An 18,942-nucleotide genomic window follows, 5' to 3' on the forward strand; every position below is an offset into this window, starting at 1 on the left:
CTTCTATTATAATGGACAGATCGAACCGATCTTGAGCTCAAAGTGTAAATCGATTCGCAGGAAATCGGCTTTCGAATCTTTAGCCTCTAAGAAGTTACACGTTTACGGTGAATTTGAAGGATGATGGAAGAAAATGTTGGAACATCCTTGAAAGAAATCTAAAAGCACTGTGGTCGACTCAACCAGCAGTTCCAGGCTTTTAAGGATTAATATCATCTTTCATTGCTACTGATAGCGATTGATAATAATTCAGCCAGTTTTGTTTAAAAAAATTTCAGTCAATAATGTCAGGGATTTTTAAACATCAAAAGCCTGACATATGTATTTAATTATAATCTCCAAACTATAATTGATTCTCTTAAAATCTCCGCTCTGATATGGAACAACCTCGTTACAAACACTGTTTTTGAATGAACAGAGGATGAATGCAATCACTTCGAGGAAAGATGAACATACCGAACAAGATATACGACTCTCATAAACAATTACAATTGAAGGGATCCATGAACAGGGAACATTGAATTCCATCCTCAGAATAGGTCGGGATAGTAGATAATCTCTCCTGTTTCCACGCTTGTTTCATCGATTTCTAGATCAGACTATGCGATCAGCAACGAGCACAGTTAGTCTCAGTTGTTGATTCGTAACGTTGGGGCAAGATAAACAACAGGGAACAGGAACGAGGACAGTAGGGATCGATCGAAGTATGGGTCGTAACGAGCTCAGAGACGACTAACAAGAGGACAAAACATTCGTCGAATGTTGGAATGTTGGATCAATTCGCGTTAAGCCGCGAAATGTTTTCCATATCTCTGGATTAAAGTACAGCTGCAGCTGGGCTTTAAACACGATCGACGTTTGTTTTCGCTGCCGTTTGAAATCGAGAGCTTCGAGTGATCAAATGGTACTAATAGTACGACAGTTTGAAGTGTTTCACGCGTTCACTACCGTGGAGCTCACTTGAATTCTGTATAATTGAATCAGGGGAACCGAAGAAGAGGATATCAGAATTTACAGATTTTCAAAGAAGCGAAAAATTGAAAAATCAAAATGACAGACTCCGTATGGCTGTGAAAATTTTCAAAGTTGCTCAGAAAGAGTCGAGGTGAAGATTGAACAATCTGATCGCTTTATTTCCATGGAACTTCTTGTCAGCGGATATACGTGTATCTTTTGGAAAGCAGCGATAACCGAGAACTTGAAACCTCGTGAGACATAATAAATATCGCGCATCAGGTGAAGGCTTACCAAAAGGATTAAATTCAAAGTTTCATCGTTACCGGGGAACATGTCGCCTTAGTGGAATTAGCTTGGTGCTACCTATCCTCTGATACCTCTAGTGTGGATTTCATTAATATAATAATAATATAGACAGCTAGTAATATGTGATTACTAGCATATAAAAATGAGAAATAATTTATATATGACTGAGAAATTTAATTAATATTTCACATTAATACTTTTAAAAATATTTTCCATACAGTTACAATCATTTTTATATAATTTTGATACTTTCGCTATGAAAAATGTTCAAATATCCTTCAATATTTCTCGATATTCTTCACTTCAGTGGCTTCAGTCTCGTGCTTTGTTATAAAAATGGGGTCAAGTGAATAAAAGGTAAAAAAAAAATGACACTTTGACTAGAAAATGAAATTATGCCGGTGTTGAGAGCATTGAAAAATATTTAAAGAATCTTCAATGTTTTTACGCTTTTATCAAATTTTACTCTGCTGTCGGACACAGGCTGTCCTGCCGTAAAAATCAGGTCACTCGAATGAAGATTAAAATATTTTCGATAATGAAGAATTTTTCGATAATGTAATTTCTATTCGGTAACACTAATTCTATGACGTTATTCAATAATATGGCAAATAGGTAATTATTCAGAAACGTATGCAAATTTCTTTGGAAAAAGAAATTTCGAAGAGACTTGAAATTTGACAAAGTGACACTGCTTCGAAACTTTCCATCGATACTGTACGTTACACTTCACAAACGTTTAATCAGAACAACTGTAACCGGTGGATAAGCGACCTCAATGGTACCTTAGTAACACCAGAATCTTCCTTTTCAAGTACTAGAACAGAAGATTCACTCCTGATAACAAGAAAACGCGTACCGTGGAAGTCTCTATCGTACAACATAGTATGCTACTCGTGATGTACTTCCTTGATTAAGTAAGTTCGTATCGGGAAAGTGGAAGCACGAAAGTTGGTGTCGTCCTACAGAAGATACCTAATTATGTATCCACGCAATCATCGATCTATGTTGTCGAGTTACGAACACCATAGGAATTTTTATTATTTCTTTGATCAATGCAAATTTTTGCAATATTGTCTAAAATTTAAAACGTCGGAATATTTTTTCACTAATTCTTATGGAAAATAATTTTACTAGATGAATTTTGAATTTATTAAAATTAAATTTAAGATCTACGATTTCCTGTATATAGGATATGAAAATAAACATACCGTAGAAATAGGTGCATACCTGACGATACTTGTTCTATCTAACGAGGTCAAATTACGTTGCAGAATCTACTTAAAAAACGCATATATCTTTCGACATTCTCATTTACAAATTTTTCAGGGAATTCTAATGATCCCCTCGAACTTTCTCAAAAGCTGTTCATTCAATCCTTCCAATTGAACGTACTTTCTGCGATAAATCAGTTTATAGATGAAAATAGGTCATCCCATGCAAATTTGTTCTTCTTTGTACAATACTTGTATTCAGAAATAGGTCAATTCAATGTTGAAATTTTTCTGTGTCAATGGTTGATCAGAATTTACGATTGATGAAAATTAATAATAACATTAAATCGAAAGGAAGCACAATATTTGCATTATTAAAATCAATAATTTCTTTGAAAAATATTTTAATGGCAGATGGGGTAAATCCAGTTCTAAAATTCCACATTTACCAACACAATACATCCTACAAAAGACAGAATCTTACTTTATAACACGTCCCCTTCCATTTTCCACATCCTCTTCACAAGTTCCTCAGCGTTGCATTCATTTTACACCACCTGTGTTCCGTAACTTTTTCCCATCATTTTTCAGGCTCGAAGGGGGTAAAATCGGTATCGAGTAAAACCAGCAAGAAGCTGGTAAAACATCGACACCGAGGGAAGAGTATCGAGCTGCCGTAGCTTTCGTGCATTTCCTTCGTCCCTGAGGCATCTTCGTTCGTTTCGTATTTGCAGAGCGAGTCCATAAGAGGCCGTTAAACGTCGTTCCGACATCTCGTGGAGGCATCAGCCAGCTTGCCACTTCTCGATGAAAAACGAGCCACAAGACGAATGGTTCTGGCGCGCTTAGCACCGTACTCGCGCCTCGTCTTGCCATAAGGCAATCCGCGGAAACAAATGATGTCTTGGATGTACATTTATTACATCGGGCGATGCGGACCGGGATGCTTGCAACGACCTCGATTGCGAGTCGCGCTCTGACCTCGTTGGGTGCATCGTTCACGCGGAAAAAGGACGCTGGGGGACAATGCATCCCTTGTCGACGAGTTTCTTTCTAGTGGAGCGTCTGGAGACTTGCGACGGCCCAGGGTTGAAGGGAGCCATGGAATTGTTGTGAACGAGATTATTATTTAGCGACGTTGTTACGTGGCGGAGAGAGAAAATAACTCGAAAGTGCTTTAGATAATTCTTCGTGACTGCCGTATGCAACTTTTTACAGGTAAGAAGCAGGTAATTCAGCGGAACGAGTTCCTCGAATTATGTTTCCAAGAAACTGGCGCACCCTGAGAAATAGTTAGCGGCGCCAGTTTTCTGAGGAATTTCAACTTTGGAACAGGGCCTGCCTTCGTGGCAATCTCTCGCTCAATGTGATGCATTGTAGACCAAACGAGGGCAGCTGGGTTTTTGAGATGCTTGCAGCAGGCGTAATATGACTAACGGCAAACGTTTCATGTACTGTTTAAGTGCCTCAAATAAAACAGTTCTGCTTTTTTTCGATCGCATTAGGGTGAGATAGAGAAATTTCTTCAGCATCGTTGTAATGGAGCACGTTTGCTCCTTAGGGCAGCGTGCTGTTTAGGAGCAGTGGTTCATTCTACTTAGGGTGTAGGTAGACAGTGGAAATGGGGTGATGAGGATAATAGTATAATATAAAAAGAAATGTGCTCACTAATAAGAAAAGCTTTTAATCCTTCTTGCATTTCTATATGAAAAATAATTTTTATTCTTTTGATGTAATGAATGTTTTTGGTATGCATAAGCAATTTTCCTATGGTTTATTTTCTCTAATGAACAGTATAATACTTAATTTAGAAGATAACTACAATTGCATACATCCTAGGATAAGCAAGTAGAAACTGTCTAATACTTTAAAGCCGGAGGCTATTATACTCTTCAGTGGTTCGTTGTTTATGCAAGAAATAGTAAATTGCAACCCTTTGTGGTAGCATCAAATTCTGTTATTCCAACGTTTCTCAGAGTGCACCGGCAAAGAAAAGATGAAATTTTAAAGCTATCTTTACTATGTCCACCTGAAGAACTGTTATTTGTATCGAATAGTATTATACAAAATTTGCTAAACCTTCTATAAATGAAAAACAATCCTAAATATTGAAATAACATTTGATTTATAATTTGACAAATACTTTTTACCCAAAATTATGACTTTTCTAATTCTATTAATCAAAATTCAGCAGCTTCCGATGTTCAAACTCTAGTTTGAGTGATGAAGTTTTGGTTAGTTCAGTCTCTTTATAGTACATTGCAAGAACTTGGAAGTTTACTTTGAGTTTGATGGAAAACTTAAATTCAAATTTAACTATACAAAGATTCTATGGAAAGTAGAAGCAACCTGCACTGAAGAGATTCAAAGTGACTATCAAAATACAATCATCAAGTGTATTGCACGATGCACATTGCAACGTGATCTATAGCTGCAATTTTAAAGTACAAGCTGAACTACAATTCATCGTTATTGTTTAGCATTTAAAGGCTATTAATTAGGTCACGGTACAACAATGCAGAGCGTCCCAACGATTCTACATTCTTCCTATTCTGGAAAATTCCTCGCTTGCAATTTAACACTTCGATAACCGCACATTTTGTGAAATATTCTACAATCTCTTAAGCTGATCGAACAACTATCATGGATAAATAAATTTCCGAATTACAGGAAAAGGTACCTGAAGATCGCGGTTTTTTCAGGGCATCCGAAATTTATCTTGCTACTTCGAAATTCTTCTCGCAGAGTAATCACTGCCTAATCAGCAAATGCAAGCTGTTCGCGGTTCGATCGATGGGTAACTTCGATCGATGCTACTTCGTTGGAACGTTTTAATCCCGATCATTTCTCGAATCGGCTGGCAAAAAGAGGTAGCTGTACACAGAAGGGGATTTTTCAGCACGAATACAGCCGCTTCCCATTAGCGCTAATGAAAGATCCGTACAGTGACTTCGCCTCCCTTTTTCGCCCTCCTATACACGAGTTTTCGAAAAGGACAACCGGGGCTTAATTAATGTTCTTTCGGACCGGGCTATCTTGTAATTTGCGCAGACGAATATTTCACCGACTATTACAATGTGCCGAAATTTCGGTCACCAGACCGAATCAGTGTTCTGCTTACCCGACGAAATCTTTAATAATTATTATTAAACTTTTGTTTTCGCGTTCCCAATTAATGAGCTCGTTCATCAGGCGCAAAAATAATCTAATATTTTTCAATGAATGTTACGGTCATTGAATTGGGTAAAACGAGAAGGGATTGATACTCTTGTGAATTGTGAAATGTAAACAATTTCAGCAAATTTTTTACACAATAAATTCCAGTCAATCAATAAACATTTTCGCCCGCATATTTTTTTCCCGGAAACATTGAAACAGATGTACAAAACCCGTTTGCAAATATTTGTTTAAAAGCATTTAAATGCTTCTGGGTCTTTTGTTTTCCATTTGGTAATGGCAAATATATTTGTAATACGAGCAAACAAGTGTAGATGCGTTTTCGGGTAAAGTATTACTTCATCGTGTCGCTGTATCTTTTATGCAGGAAAAAGCTTTGTAAACATTTGATGTGGACAATTGCATGTAAATCTGAATGAAGCTTCCGAGGTTATACGAACAGTGATAAATGTTTATATCCACTTATCTCAAAAAATGTAATTTTCTAGAAAAATTGTATTTTCTACTACTACCATACAATCTTTATTTAGCACCAAATGATGGCTTTTTATTTGTTTTTATTATATTCAGCTTATTTGATAATCTGAATATTGTTCTTATTTGTTTTCCTGAAAGCAGCCTCAAGAATTGGAATTCCTACACACTTTTGTTCTATCATGAATACCCTGCGGGCATTCATTCTCGCTTATTGTATAGTTGGTTTAATCTGGTGGTTTTCGCGTTGCTTCTGAAAAATTTTGAGCGCCTTGTTTGCTGCGAAAACGGGCTTAAGAAGTGCTTCCGGTTTGATACGGCGGTGTATTGTTTCGAAACATTATCTTTCAGATGTGATTTCGTGCTCATTTAACGTTTGCATTTGAATACGCGATTGTTTAAAAATCAAGGCGTTAGAAAATTCTTCTGAATCTAATTTAATCAAGGTGTTAATAATGAAAAAATTAAAAATATTAATTTCCAAATTGCTATATTACACAGAAATGAAATAAAAAATGATTAGAGAGCTACGAATGACAGTGGCCATTGGAAATGTTAAAAGCTCTAGAATAGAGAAATAGAAAGTCTCGTAAAAAAATACAAGGGAACGGATTGTTTAGCCGTCGACCGAGTTTCTCTAGCAAACTGTAGAAAGGAGGGAAGCACAGGGGTGAGGGATGCACCCATTGCCAAAGACATTTAGCTCTCTACTCCGTTAACCCCAAGTATCCTGGCACAATCGAATCAACAACGGATGGGTAATTTCCTTGGAAGACGGAACAAAGAGGCCCACTCGTGGGATATCGAGCCTAGCGGAAAAATTCACGTGGACAAAGAGCCGATAATTGTAATTGCGATCCCCTAGTCCCTGGGAAAACGATTTATTGCCGGGAAATCGCGAGATTGTTGTGATTTTTATGTAATTAAAATTTAGATTAACCATCGTTTCAGATATCTAATATGCATATTTTTAATTAAGCAAGTTAAAGAATTTTTCATATTATGGATGATGGATTCCTATGGAAATTCAAGCGTCACCCACGTATAAATAATTGCAGATGTTCTTTGTCATCAGATTTTTCGATATAGTCAACATATTTCGAAATAAATACAGATAGGTGAATCACAGAGATTTTTCAATTTCATCGCACTTGAAAGGTTACTTCCGACCCCGAACAATTTTCTTTCGGTCGAAAATGGAGTTTCTTTGCAATGAAGAAAATATTGGATATTTCGACCTCAATGACCTAAAGAGGATCAGGGATTGACCCCGATGGACTTTTCGCAAGAAGCCTGTTATGAGTTCGAAAAGTAACGTGTTGATTTGCTCCGTTGCCCAATAATATTTTCTTATTGACAACTTGGGAATTATCTGAAGATCTAAGTGATTTCAGTTGAATATCTGACGTATTATTAATTCTATTTCAATACTAAAATGAAGTACATGACAGTATTTAACCCTTAAATCACCCTTAAAGACTATGGTCAATTAAAGGTGAAATTTCGCCTTAATAATTTTTTCTAATAAAAGGCAGTTGAATGTGGTATTATTTAATATTAAAGAAAGATATATGGTTACTATGTAATTTGCGTAGACTGAAATTTCACCCCTGATAGCCTTTAAGGATTAAGGGCGAATGGTAAGAGGAGCCGTGAATGCCTTGGGATATTTGTAATTTGACTATGTAATAAAAGTGCTCTATCATACGGTTATGGCTCAATAAACAATTATTATTTGAATATTTGACATAATGGTATCCATTCAATCTTTTAGGGGTTAAAGCTTCTAAATATATTTCTAAATTATTCGTCTACTTCGAATTTTAAGATTCAATATTTTCTGACAGATCTCAAAATGCTATTTAATGCACCTCCACCTGTCAATTTCAATAATTTTCATTCGAATGCAATTGAAATCATAAAAGCCATAAGTCTGGTACTCGTATACACGGTTTAGCCATCGACAAGATGTTTTTACAAACGCGCTGAAACGTCGAGCAAAACGCGAAGCTTTCATCTGCATATCCATTGACGTCATGAAGAACCAGTAATTAAACTTCGCGAAAGTTATAGAACATGTAAAACGACGCTTTGCTTTCTAATGCATTCCTCGCGTGTAGTGAAACGATCACATCTGAAGAACGGACACATGTTTATGAAATTTCCTCGATGTAGGAGTGTATCTAAAAATTTGTAAATAAGTATGAGCAACAAAATTGGTATTCTAACGTGGAAATGGGAAATATGCAATTTGCGATACCAGAATAATATTTTCATTTTGTATCGAAACTATGCACAAGCCAGAAGGGTACAAGTGAAATCACGTACGGTCATTTGCATAATCGTTAGTACTTTGATATTTTACTATCAGTTCAAGCTCCTATTTGTCGCTGATATCAGAGAATTCAACGAGGAAGGAAGAAGTTCGATGAAGGTTCAACGCGTTCTATGAATCTTAATTAACGAGACAATAATATGAAACTCTGTTGGAAATTTCACATTACCCGTTCGACCCCTTAAGTTTCATAAATCAGAGCCGTATTCAGGGACATAAATAAGTTCGTTTTGCGAGTGAATCAGTGCGCAGAATACGTGGTGAGAGCAACAGTTTTTCTTACGAAACATACATCCACCCGTGACTGCGGAAAAGAAGGAACTTGCAAAGGAAAAAACGAAGCAATTAATTTTGACCGGCAAAAATATTTTTCAGAAGAAATTTTAACCGTATAAATCTCTGAATGTGTAGGAAATAAGCGATAGAAACTTCAAAATTTACAGGGGTGAAAAATGAAGGGTCTGCAGGAAAAAGAGGTAATGACGAAAAACGAAAATCGTTTTAGACCGATCCACTGATTTACGAAACACCTTAATTTTAAAGGTGTGATTTAATAACACTTTAATAAAGCGTTTGCGTGATTTATATCACGGGAAATAGTGTTGTTAACAAATGACGTCGCAGCTGATAAATCAACGATCGTGGAATGATTCATAGAATGAGAGTGCAATTTACTTGAACGTTGTGCTCGTATTTTTCGTGTTTTCCTTACACAAAGCTGTCGCGTCTGTGAGAATCCTATTACAACGTCGTCGTGTAAGATGGATGTACGTAGCTTAGAGGAAAATCTTAGCGAAAATTGTACCTTTAGAGGAATTAGAATCGAGGTTATATTTTATTCGCATTTTGTACCGCATCCTGCTACAGTGCCACGATCTTCCTTTCATTAAGAAGATATAATCAGTGAACAGGGAAGTTCATGGTGCAATTTATGGTGGTTTTATTCAAACAAAATTGTAATGAATACATTCCACCAAAAGGAAATCTGATTTCATTTTACTTCCCTTTATTCACAAGGTGTACAGTTAAGTAATTAACTAGCGTATTTCACAGTTGATACTGTTCTCTAGTTGTGTAGCAATAAATAAAAGAATGAATTAATGAATACGTTTTAACATGTTAATTGCCACAGTGAAAATGAACAATTCTAGTAGGGCAGATTAAAATACTAATTATTAACCTTCTGGGGGCGGAGTTGAGTCAATCGTGACCCAGATCTATAACACGTATACAATGGCGTTTCGATTAAAATTGCCTATTGAATAAATCAAGAAAATGTTATCTAAAATTTAGAAAACCATAATAATAAATTTTATTCTACCAACAGTCCAATTCATCGATCTGTTACAGAGGAAATAATTGCCAATTTGCCACCCCTTCGAATTCCTCGCCTGAGACATCATCGAGTGACAGACTGGGATCCTTATTTCGAAAATGCTGAAGGTCAGGGTATCAATGGATCTCAAAATGTGGCGTTACACCTTGGTGCCACAGCTCTCCTCGACTGTCGTGTTGCAATGTTAGCGGGGAAAAAGGTATTGTTTCTCAAAAGAATTACATGCACAACTAAACATAAACATACTTCGCCTGAGAGCCAGTTCTTATTACTGAACTTGAAGAGACTTATTTCAATGAAAATTACATTATTTTCGCTCAAACAAATTTTTTAATATGAAAATGCCTTAAAATTACTTGTAGTTGGTTAATTAAAATAATTCTAAGGGTTAATCAAATATTTTGATTATATGAGTCGTTTTTCACGTAAAGATAGTATCAATTTGACCAAAATTTGAATGGACACCCTATAAATTGTTGAAAGTATGACAGTAACATTGTATATGACCGAAACGCGTCAACTGGCAGACTCTTCTAAACGCGTAACACGGAACGTAGTTAACGTCCCTTGATACACCTTCATTTAACTGCCCCTATTTTAACCGCACACGTTGTTACACAGTATCATATACGCAACTGTAGAACCCTGTGTCATAATTGTAGGTCATGTGGTTACGCCGCAACGCGGACTGGGCATCCCTTTTAACTCTGGGTAACACTACTCACATTTCCGATCCCAGGTACAGCGTTAGCTTTCAATATCCGAATAATTGGAGACTGGCGATCGCCGGGGTGAGAAAGGAGGATCGCGGATTATACGTCTGTCAAGTGAACACGCATCCCCCGAGAATGCTCATCACTAATGTCACCGTTCTAGGTAATATACACTTTCTTTCAGCACGAATTATCCATTAATCAGAAAAAAAAGTTTCTGATATTCCAAGTACAGATTTCTCAAGATATCTATTCCGGAAGCATGTTTAAACGAAGAAGGATATTTTTGATAAGAAATGTAATCAAACTTCTCCAATCAATGAAAATCTAGCCAAAGGAATATATTAACAGGAAACGAAACTTTTCATTGAAACACTACGTACAGTAAATTCTGTTTAATGGTTTCTGTTATTGATTACAACTCTCATAGCAGCGTTATCTGACGTTTGGTTTGCAGAAAGTAGTTCTGTTTAACGAATCACTTGGTATTGAACTTGATGCACTTTGGTACACTTGTCTCGAGAGTAAATAGCATGCCAGCGAAGTTTGTTACGCCAACAGTTTGTTAATTAGCTCGACTTTTCGGAAGGTAGGCATCTATAATGTTCACCTGATGTTTACGCGAACTTCTGCTTCATTATTATTTGCTTAGTATTTTTTTTTTTATACCGTGTACTATTCAATCGGAGGATTTCAGGGGTTTGGCTTAAGAAATATTCGAACAGAAGGTGCTCGAAACGATCATTTCGTCGAGTTTCTCCCTTATTATATCGTCGAAGAGGAAAATAAAGGAACCGACCAATCTCGTACCGCGTTCAATTGCAAATTCTTGTATAAATACCTTCGAAAGCGGTATAAAATTAACGCGCGCCCCTGCTGCGTTTCCGCCACTTGCCTCGGGCAAAATCTTCCCGAAAATCTCAACTTGTAGCACGCGAAACTTTTGGTACAACTGTCGTTTAGAACTGCTAGAAACGGCGCGTGTAAGAGAAGTTGATTAGCTTCGCGATAGCGGACCCTCGATGGAAATTTTGAACAACACCTTGACTCATATCCGAGTGCAAAATTAGCAATTAAAAAATTTTTTAAACGCGTTCTTCTTTGCCCATATTATCTAAAAAAATTTTAAGCGAAATGTCATTTTGATGGGCATAATTCTCGGTTAGTTCTCGCTTTTTTTTAAATCGGAAAATACTCGATCGAGGACTGCGGAACAGAGGAACTCTCTTCGTCGAACACGAAGCTGCTGTCTGCTTCAAATTGCTATTTTCTCTTCGCGACTGAGTTTACAGATCGTCCTGGGTTGCGACGCGAAACTTTCAGCGGACACTCGAGATGGCCTATTTTAAATTCTCGTTAACGTTCGCCTGGCCTCCACCCCGGGTTGATCTTTAATTCACCGGGCATCACTTGGACCGTGGAAAAAAATTGTTATTCTATCGGTTAATAGGAGGATCGCGACTAGAATGGCACAGGAAAGTAACGAGATGGCCTGTTGTTTATAAAACACGATCCTGTAAACGATCTTTGCTTCGGATCATTAGTTACTAGACTTAACATTTTAAATTTAAATTGGTTTCATGATAAATCGTTTGACAGAACAAATGAATACACCTATTCCATTCGATGAAACATCATTCAGACTTCTCTTCAAGTTTCTCGTCTGCGTCGAAAGCTCGACAATACATTGAAAATACGGCACGAAGGCAATCTATACGTTTCACTCTATTCGAATCGTCGCATAAATCCTCTGAAGATAGAGGCACAAACGGATTCACTTGCCACGAAACAGCGAAACGAGAGAACGGAATCGGCTTATGCGACAGATTTATGAAACTTTCTCAACTTCGTCACTTGCATTTGCTACGTGCTCTCTGCTTAGAGCGAACAAATCAGACACGTAGTTGTGTGGGAAATTTCGTGCACAAAGCATCTGTTTAACTGAGTTTGCGGTTACTCCTAGGTATTCTATCAACGGACCCGTTAGATTTAACAAACCTGATAATAATTTTGATATAAATCTAATATGTGCGAAAGAAAATAATATTTCTTCATATTCTCGAATAAGGTGAATCTTTGGACGAAATAACTGGTCCATAGACTCAAAGGAATTAAACAAGTTAGTATGTGCCAATGAAATTGCGATCGCAATCCTCTGCCGATCACAGCACATTTCCGTGTCTCTCTATCGGTTACTCTGGCGAAACTTCCGTTTAATCCAGTTAAAAGTAGAAGAAGTTTTCCACGAGCTTCCGAACGGGAAGTCCTCGTTTCACCGTACTTCATGGAATCTTTAAGTTCGGCACAGTATTTTCATCCTCCACAGGTTCATTTGGCCACTTCCTTCTTTGCTGTCCTTTTCTTCCTCTTCTTCAAGTGTTCGTTTCTTTTCTATTCTTTTCTATCCCCCTTTTTTTTAATTTCATTCGTGGCTATCGGCAGCCAGAAAGTATTCGTTTAATTAGAAGATGGCCGTTCTTGGATTTTCACTGGCTCTCTTTCGACCTGGCCAAGATTCCGAGTTATTCGGTCACTTATGAGCCGGATAATAAAAGGTTAATTGAGAAGCTGGTTGTAGGGCAGGGAAAGGATAGGGGCGAGGAGGAAGTCGAGTGTATTTGTCGGGCAGTTTTGTCGAAAGCCGGGTCAATACATTGGATCGAGGCCTCCTTTGTATCAGACCACCAGGGATTTCACGTGTTTCCGCGTGCTCGTTAGGCGGAATTAAATTCGTAAAGCTGAAGCGTTATCGACGGTATCGGGCCGGGTCGGAGTTTCGTTCGAATAGAGAATGAGCCGAACAAGTTCTCACTGAGAGAATTTTTTGTGAGTCGGCAATCTAGAATCCGTAATTTCATCCTTGACGACAAGAGAATGTTCTAATGAATTATGTTGTCAATTCAATTTGCAAATCTTTCAAATGCCTAATCAATATTAAAAATAATAAGTAAACTAAAATGCAGTAGAGTTCTACAGAATTTTTAACTCTAAAAATGGTTCAACTTCTTTTTTATCTATAACAGGATCATTTATTTTCTTAGATCCGAAGTACGATGAAAACCGAAAATGTCGTTCCCCGAGGAGCATACGCGATATGCAAAAATGTATGGTATCGGGACCACCCTTGTCGCTTTAGCGATTTTTATCTCCGCGTGAATAGAGGCTCTAAAGTGGTCCGCTTCACGGAACTCCGGATAATCGTCCTATCTGGCACTTCACAAAACAGAATACGGAAAACAGGAAAAACATTCGATTCTGTTCTTGCGTATCCGTTGAAGGATCTTGATCTGTTCATTTTGCTTAACCAAATGATATCTATCACTGACTTAAAATAAATAAAAAATCTATTAATTCTATCGATCGAATTCGATCGATCCTCGCAATCGCAGTGTTGTACATAGCGGAAGACGCCAGAGGCGTCCGTGTTACTTCGCATACGATATCAATCACTCTTACTACACGGTGTCGACGAAGCTCGTGTTCAATTAGAGCACAACGAAGCAAACTGTCACGGCAAAGCTTCTCGATCGATAGCATTGCGAAGGTACAATAAGATGATTCCCAGCGTGCTTTTATCATTGTCAACCACCATGGAATGATTTCCTGGGAAACTAGTTGTTCTCTGGTAATCGTACCTTCAGGATCCTTCATCCATAAACCTTTCGGTAGGAAATTACGGGGGTAAATTAATTGGAATGAGACTGTAATTGGTCGTTGTAAATAATAATCAAGACCATTAATGAAGAGCTTGTTTCATTCATGAAACTTCAAATTTTGAATTTAGAAATTATTTGGAAGTGAATCGACAGATCTGACCGAATGATGTTATAAATGATAGTTCAAAGCTTCGAAATGACTTCATAACTTTCCCACCGGATCACAATTGGAATTTCTCAACCACGTTTCACATCTCTGATACAAATTCATCGAATTAAACCCGTTTAACGAACAATAACAATGGTCATCGTTGGTATTATCGATAACGAAGCGATAGCTTTGTCAAACGATTCGGCTTTTAAAATCCAGCCGCGTATCTAACGCTAGCGTTCGCAAATAAATCGCGTAAACTGATTTGCGGTTCGTGGTGTGCTCGATACGAGTTTCAATCCCGCGAATGATTCAATTATGCTGGGGAAATCTTGTGGAACCTCATGGACCGGAATACTTTGTGGTACGAGATCGCGTTTCGTGTCACGTACCATCGTGCTTTTGTTTTTTCGCCTGATTTTTCTAATTGTAAGAGCGACTAGGAAGAATCAACAATTTATGATTTCCAGTTTCTTCATTCCCATTTTCATTTAGACAATTAATGCAATAAAAAGGTATCCGCATTCATTGATAGCAATTAATTTGCTGGAAACATCGCTGATTGATAGCCTTCTAAAGAAAAGGATTTCTAGCAAGGCGAAATTCCCTAGTCATTCTTCCGGTTTTCCAGCTCCGGATATCAGGATCGTGGACGAGGCCAGACACGAGCTACGGGACCGTTACTACAAAACCGGAAGCGGTATCGAGTTGGCATGTGTGGCCCGACCTTCTTGTCCCGACTCCAGGATACCGCATCCCGTCTGGAGGAAAAATGGTGAAACGTTGCCGGATCGCGTCAACGTTTATCACATTAATGGGTGAGCATACGTAGCGAGAGAACGGAAGTTCAGATAGATAGGCCACGTTCCGATTTACGTTCTTTTATCGATGTTCAATTGTGCCCGCGTATCGGTGTGCTTTATACTCTTCGATGAAAGCTCCCTGCTACATCGACTACACGCTTTCTGGATAACGAGCGAACCGTTTAATCTCCCTTGAGGCATTTCTCTGAAATGCTGAATGCCTTTACGACCATCGTTTCTATTTCGATTCGGTACTTTCCCTCTTCTGCATCTGTTCATTGTCGTTCGAACAATCTTAGAACACGCGTTGCAAGAATTTTTTATTATTGTTTATAATTGGCAAAAAAATGAAATGAATTATATCCTTCCATTTTTGATAAAATTCAGAAGAATTATTAATGAGTTATGTCACCCCGGAGTCTTCAAAATATTTCACAAAACAAGACGTTGGATGTAACATTCCCTTAATTTTAGCTAAAACTGAAGACAAGAACAGGGGATGTATATTATGATAATCCTTGCTTACTCCTAACTAACTTGCCTTACGGGGATTTCGATCTGATTCTGCTTGCCTCAACAGCATCCGAATTACTAGATGATACCACAATGGTGTCTTGTTAGATGTGTTATAATACTGTCTGTCCAATTCTAGTCAGGATCCCCCGTGTTTAGGGAAACAATTACGATTTAATAGACGATGCTGAACCCACAAAATTTGTACAACTTGATAGGGAATATAGAAATCAGAAAATAATGAAGAACTAACAAGTTATTACTATAATTAATGAAACTCCGATCTAGAAATAATTAAATTTAAATATTCTGAGTGATTTATTTTGAGAGTTATTAGAATTCAATAGAGGTAATTTACAGTTTAGATCAACTTCTCCGAAAAAAATTACGAACGTTCGCGTTTTTCCCGGCAAATATCTATTGAAATCTGCATCGTACGTCCAACCTATCACATGACTACCGATTTTTCAGGTCGAACGAAGATCTGGTGACCAAGCTGTACATCGAACAGGCAAAAAAGACTGACAGCGGTGAATACTCGTGCTCAGTGAGCCAATTCAGTACCGCCGCAGTGCATATTCACGTTCTGAATGGTAAATCAAATTAAAGACGATGCGAGCAAAATTTCATTGACGATTATCGTGACATTTCTTTTGAGATCAAAGAAATATAAAGTAATTAAAATAAAAAATTAATAGACGACTGAATAAGAATTTAGATACTATTAATTATCAGAATCATAACAAATGAAAGGAACTTGCTTTAACTCTTTGACTGCCGCACTGAAGTTGTTCAAAGCTTCATTAATTCTAAGTATTCTAAGTGTCAGCCACATAAGAGTGACGTGGCATTTAACATGTTAATGATTTTTATACATATAGTATATGCAGGAAATACATATAAATGAATTCTTTATTCGAATAAAGAACAGTATCAATCAGGTGTTCACATCAATCATATTACTTTGAACGATCCTTTTGTACGTCAATCATAGTGTATTCCATTATAATACTACATTATTCATTGTTCAGCTGTCACATTAGCATTCCATTTCATTTTCCTTTCGCCAACACCTTCGTAATAACATTCTACAAGTTCCTTGTATTGGTTGTTAATAAATTATTTTAACCTTCTAATTTATGAAATCAAAATTACATAATTGAAAATTGACTCAAAGTATTTTGCTATGTCCACTATCTGATTACTTAAAATATAGTGTTATTATACCAATTAATAAAATTCAGATCTAAATATTTAAATTTCAATAATAAAATTTACCCGATAAATTAAGCATGAAATATCTTTCATATAAATATCTCAAAAATTTAAGCGGTATTAATTTCTGCTCGTAAAAAGTGTTATCTCTACAAACAGTTATTAAAACGAATTCGAATTTTTATCGTACCTCCTCCACATATTCAGTAAAAATACGTAGCTTTTATAATCCTTTTACCATTAATTTTGTATTTACCGGGTATATTTATCGAAATTTCAATGTTTGCTTGCACGAAGCACGTGTTTATTAAATGTACAGCATCTGTTATATATTGGAACGAAGCGCAAATTTATCGGTTATTTCATTTTGATATTTAAACATTATTTGAGATGGAACGACGCCAAATTAAAGCTACCATTACCTACGGTTTTAGGATATTAATTCCGTTTCTGGAAACCGAATTTTATATTCAATTATGGAAATGTAATAATTTATTCAAATAAAATAGGTTATTTTACATAGTCCTTAATTAGTTTGATGAAATATCAAATTATATCATAGCGAATGTTAGAGATCGAAACATAGGAAACCTTTATAAATGATTTCTATATTTGTCATTTCTAATAAAAACTCAATTAGTGTTATACTATGAAATGAAATTCTAAATAAATTTAATGATATTGTGATGGTTCCTTAATTATAATATTGATATATATTTTATAGGTGAAAAGCAAGCAGCAGTTCACCATGACCAGTGGAATGGAGCACAAACAAATCACCATGAAAAACTGAGCAGGTTATACATCATGATCGTCAGTTTGCTCCTGTCTCAAATTTGGATGATTAATTCACCGTGAATCTCATCAAAACATCTTGAAACCATCACTGCACGTTACTCCGTACAATCATCGGTTTATAGATGATTATCAGAAAGCGTTCAAACGACAGATCAGTATTACAATAGACGAAAATTGTCAAATCAATTATTGTATGCAATGAATTAGTGTATATTGTATACAATACTGCGATAATAAATATAAACAGAAGTGTGATGATTAACTTGATTCGAACCTGGCAACAAGGATACAAAGAAATTTTTTGGGGAATCTCGTTGAACCTGATAAATACATGTTACCATATGTTTCCAAAAGGAAAGGAAAATTTTCGAGTTAGCATATATGACTTCTAAATGCATTATTACAAATAAGGAAGGATATTTTTAAAAAATTTACTGGTCACACGTACGCTTTTCGCAGTCAAAGCCGTAAGAAAAATTCCTACTGCCTTTGTATAATTTTAGGTCATATTGTTCTACTACATTTTATTATAATAATAACAAAATAATTGATATAAAAATGAGCATCCTCTATTGAACATCCTCTGCATAAAAAGAAAAGAAACATTGGAAATTGGAAATGAATTGTAGCATGTATTTATTATATTGGTGCATAAACTATTTGCAATAAGAAAATGCGTGTATTTGTAGTTTAAAAATAAGATCATAAACATTCCATTCTCCTGTTCTCAATGGCCTGTACATAAAATAATTGTCGCGTAGCGAACCCTTTGTACCACAAATTGCCGTAGCAGCAATACGCAACAATGATTGTATAGCGGAGAAAATATTGTGCTCGATTGATCGACCTGCTGCCATCTGATATAATTTGACAAATGTATAAATCGCTTACCTTTAAATGTGTAACGAAATGCATACGTTTTCAGTTAATAAACTGTACTTAATTAATTTTATCTAAACGTTTCTGCTGAGATTATTCTGTACCATTTTATAATTGAAACCTCATTGCACAACCTGTCCTATTAAAGAGGTACCTTTATATCTAAAAATAAGTAAAGTTTGAGAACTAGATATACGTGTAACTTTTAGCTAAATATTCTAATTTTTTAAAAGTATACTGAGTAGATGTTGTACCTTTATAAATTCCGCATAGGTAAAACAGCCCAACTCCTATCAAGCGCCACCTTTCGCATATACCTAAAGGTCCCCACATACTAAACGAATCAACTGCGCCCTACAGAAAAAACGAGGAACTAAATTTGTGGTCTGTTTTACCTTCTTGACATCTTTTGTAC

At 36.5% G+C, this 18,942-nt stretch overlaps 1 protein-coding gene across 2 annotated transcripts in view; it reads left to right on the forward strand.

The window, feature by feature from the left end:
- LOC114873490 (zwei Ig domain protein zig-8-like) overlaps nt 1-18,600 on the forward strand; it is a 46,076-nt gene extending 27,476 nt beyond the window's left edge. Inside the window, exons 1-6 of one of the 2 annotated variants that reach the window (XM_046286007.1) lie at nt 3,626-3,695; nt 9,814-9,998; nt 10,462-10,675; nt 14,951-15,137; nt 16,107-16,228; nt 17,575-18,600. In XM_046286007.1, the coding sequence (XP_046141963.1) occupies nt 3,680-3,695; nt 9,814-9,998; nt 10,462-10,675; nt 14,951-15,137; nt 16,107-16,228; nt 17,575-17,708 (858 nt within the window). In that variant the 5' untranslated portion in view covers nt 3,626-3,679 and the 3' untranslated portion in view covers nt 17,709-18,600. Of the gene's footprint in view, nt 1-3,625; nt 3,696-9,813; nt 9,999-10,461; nt 10,676-14,950; nt 15,138-16,106; nt 16,229-17,574 lie in introns of those variants that run through there. The other variant, XM_029181868.2, reaches the window with a different exon arrangement.
- The last annotated feature ends 342 nt before the right edge of the window (nt 18,601-18,942 follow it).

The sequence above is a fragment of the Osmia bicornis genome, chromosome 6 (assembly GCF_907164935.1).
Source record: "Osmia bicornis bicornis chromosome 6, iOsmBic2.1, whole genome shotgun sequence".
NCBI classification, from domain to species: Eukaryota; Metazoa; Arthropoda; class Insecta; order Hymenoptera; family Megachilidae; genus Osmia; species Osmia bicornis.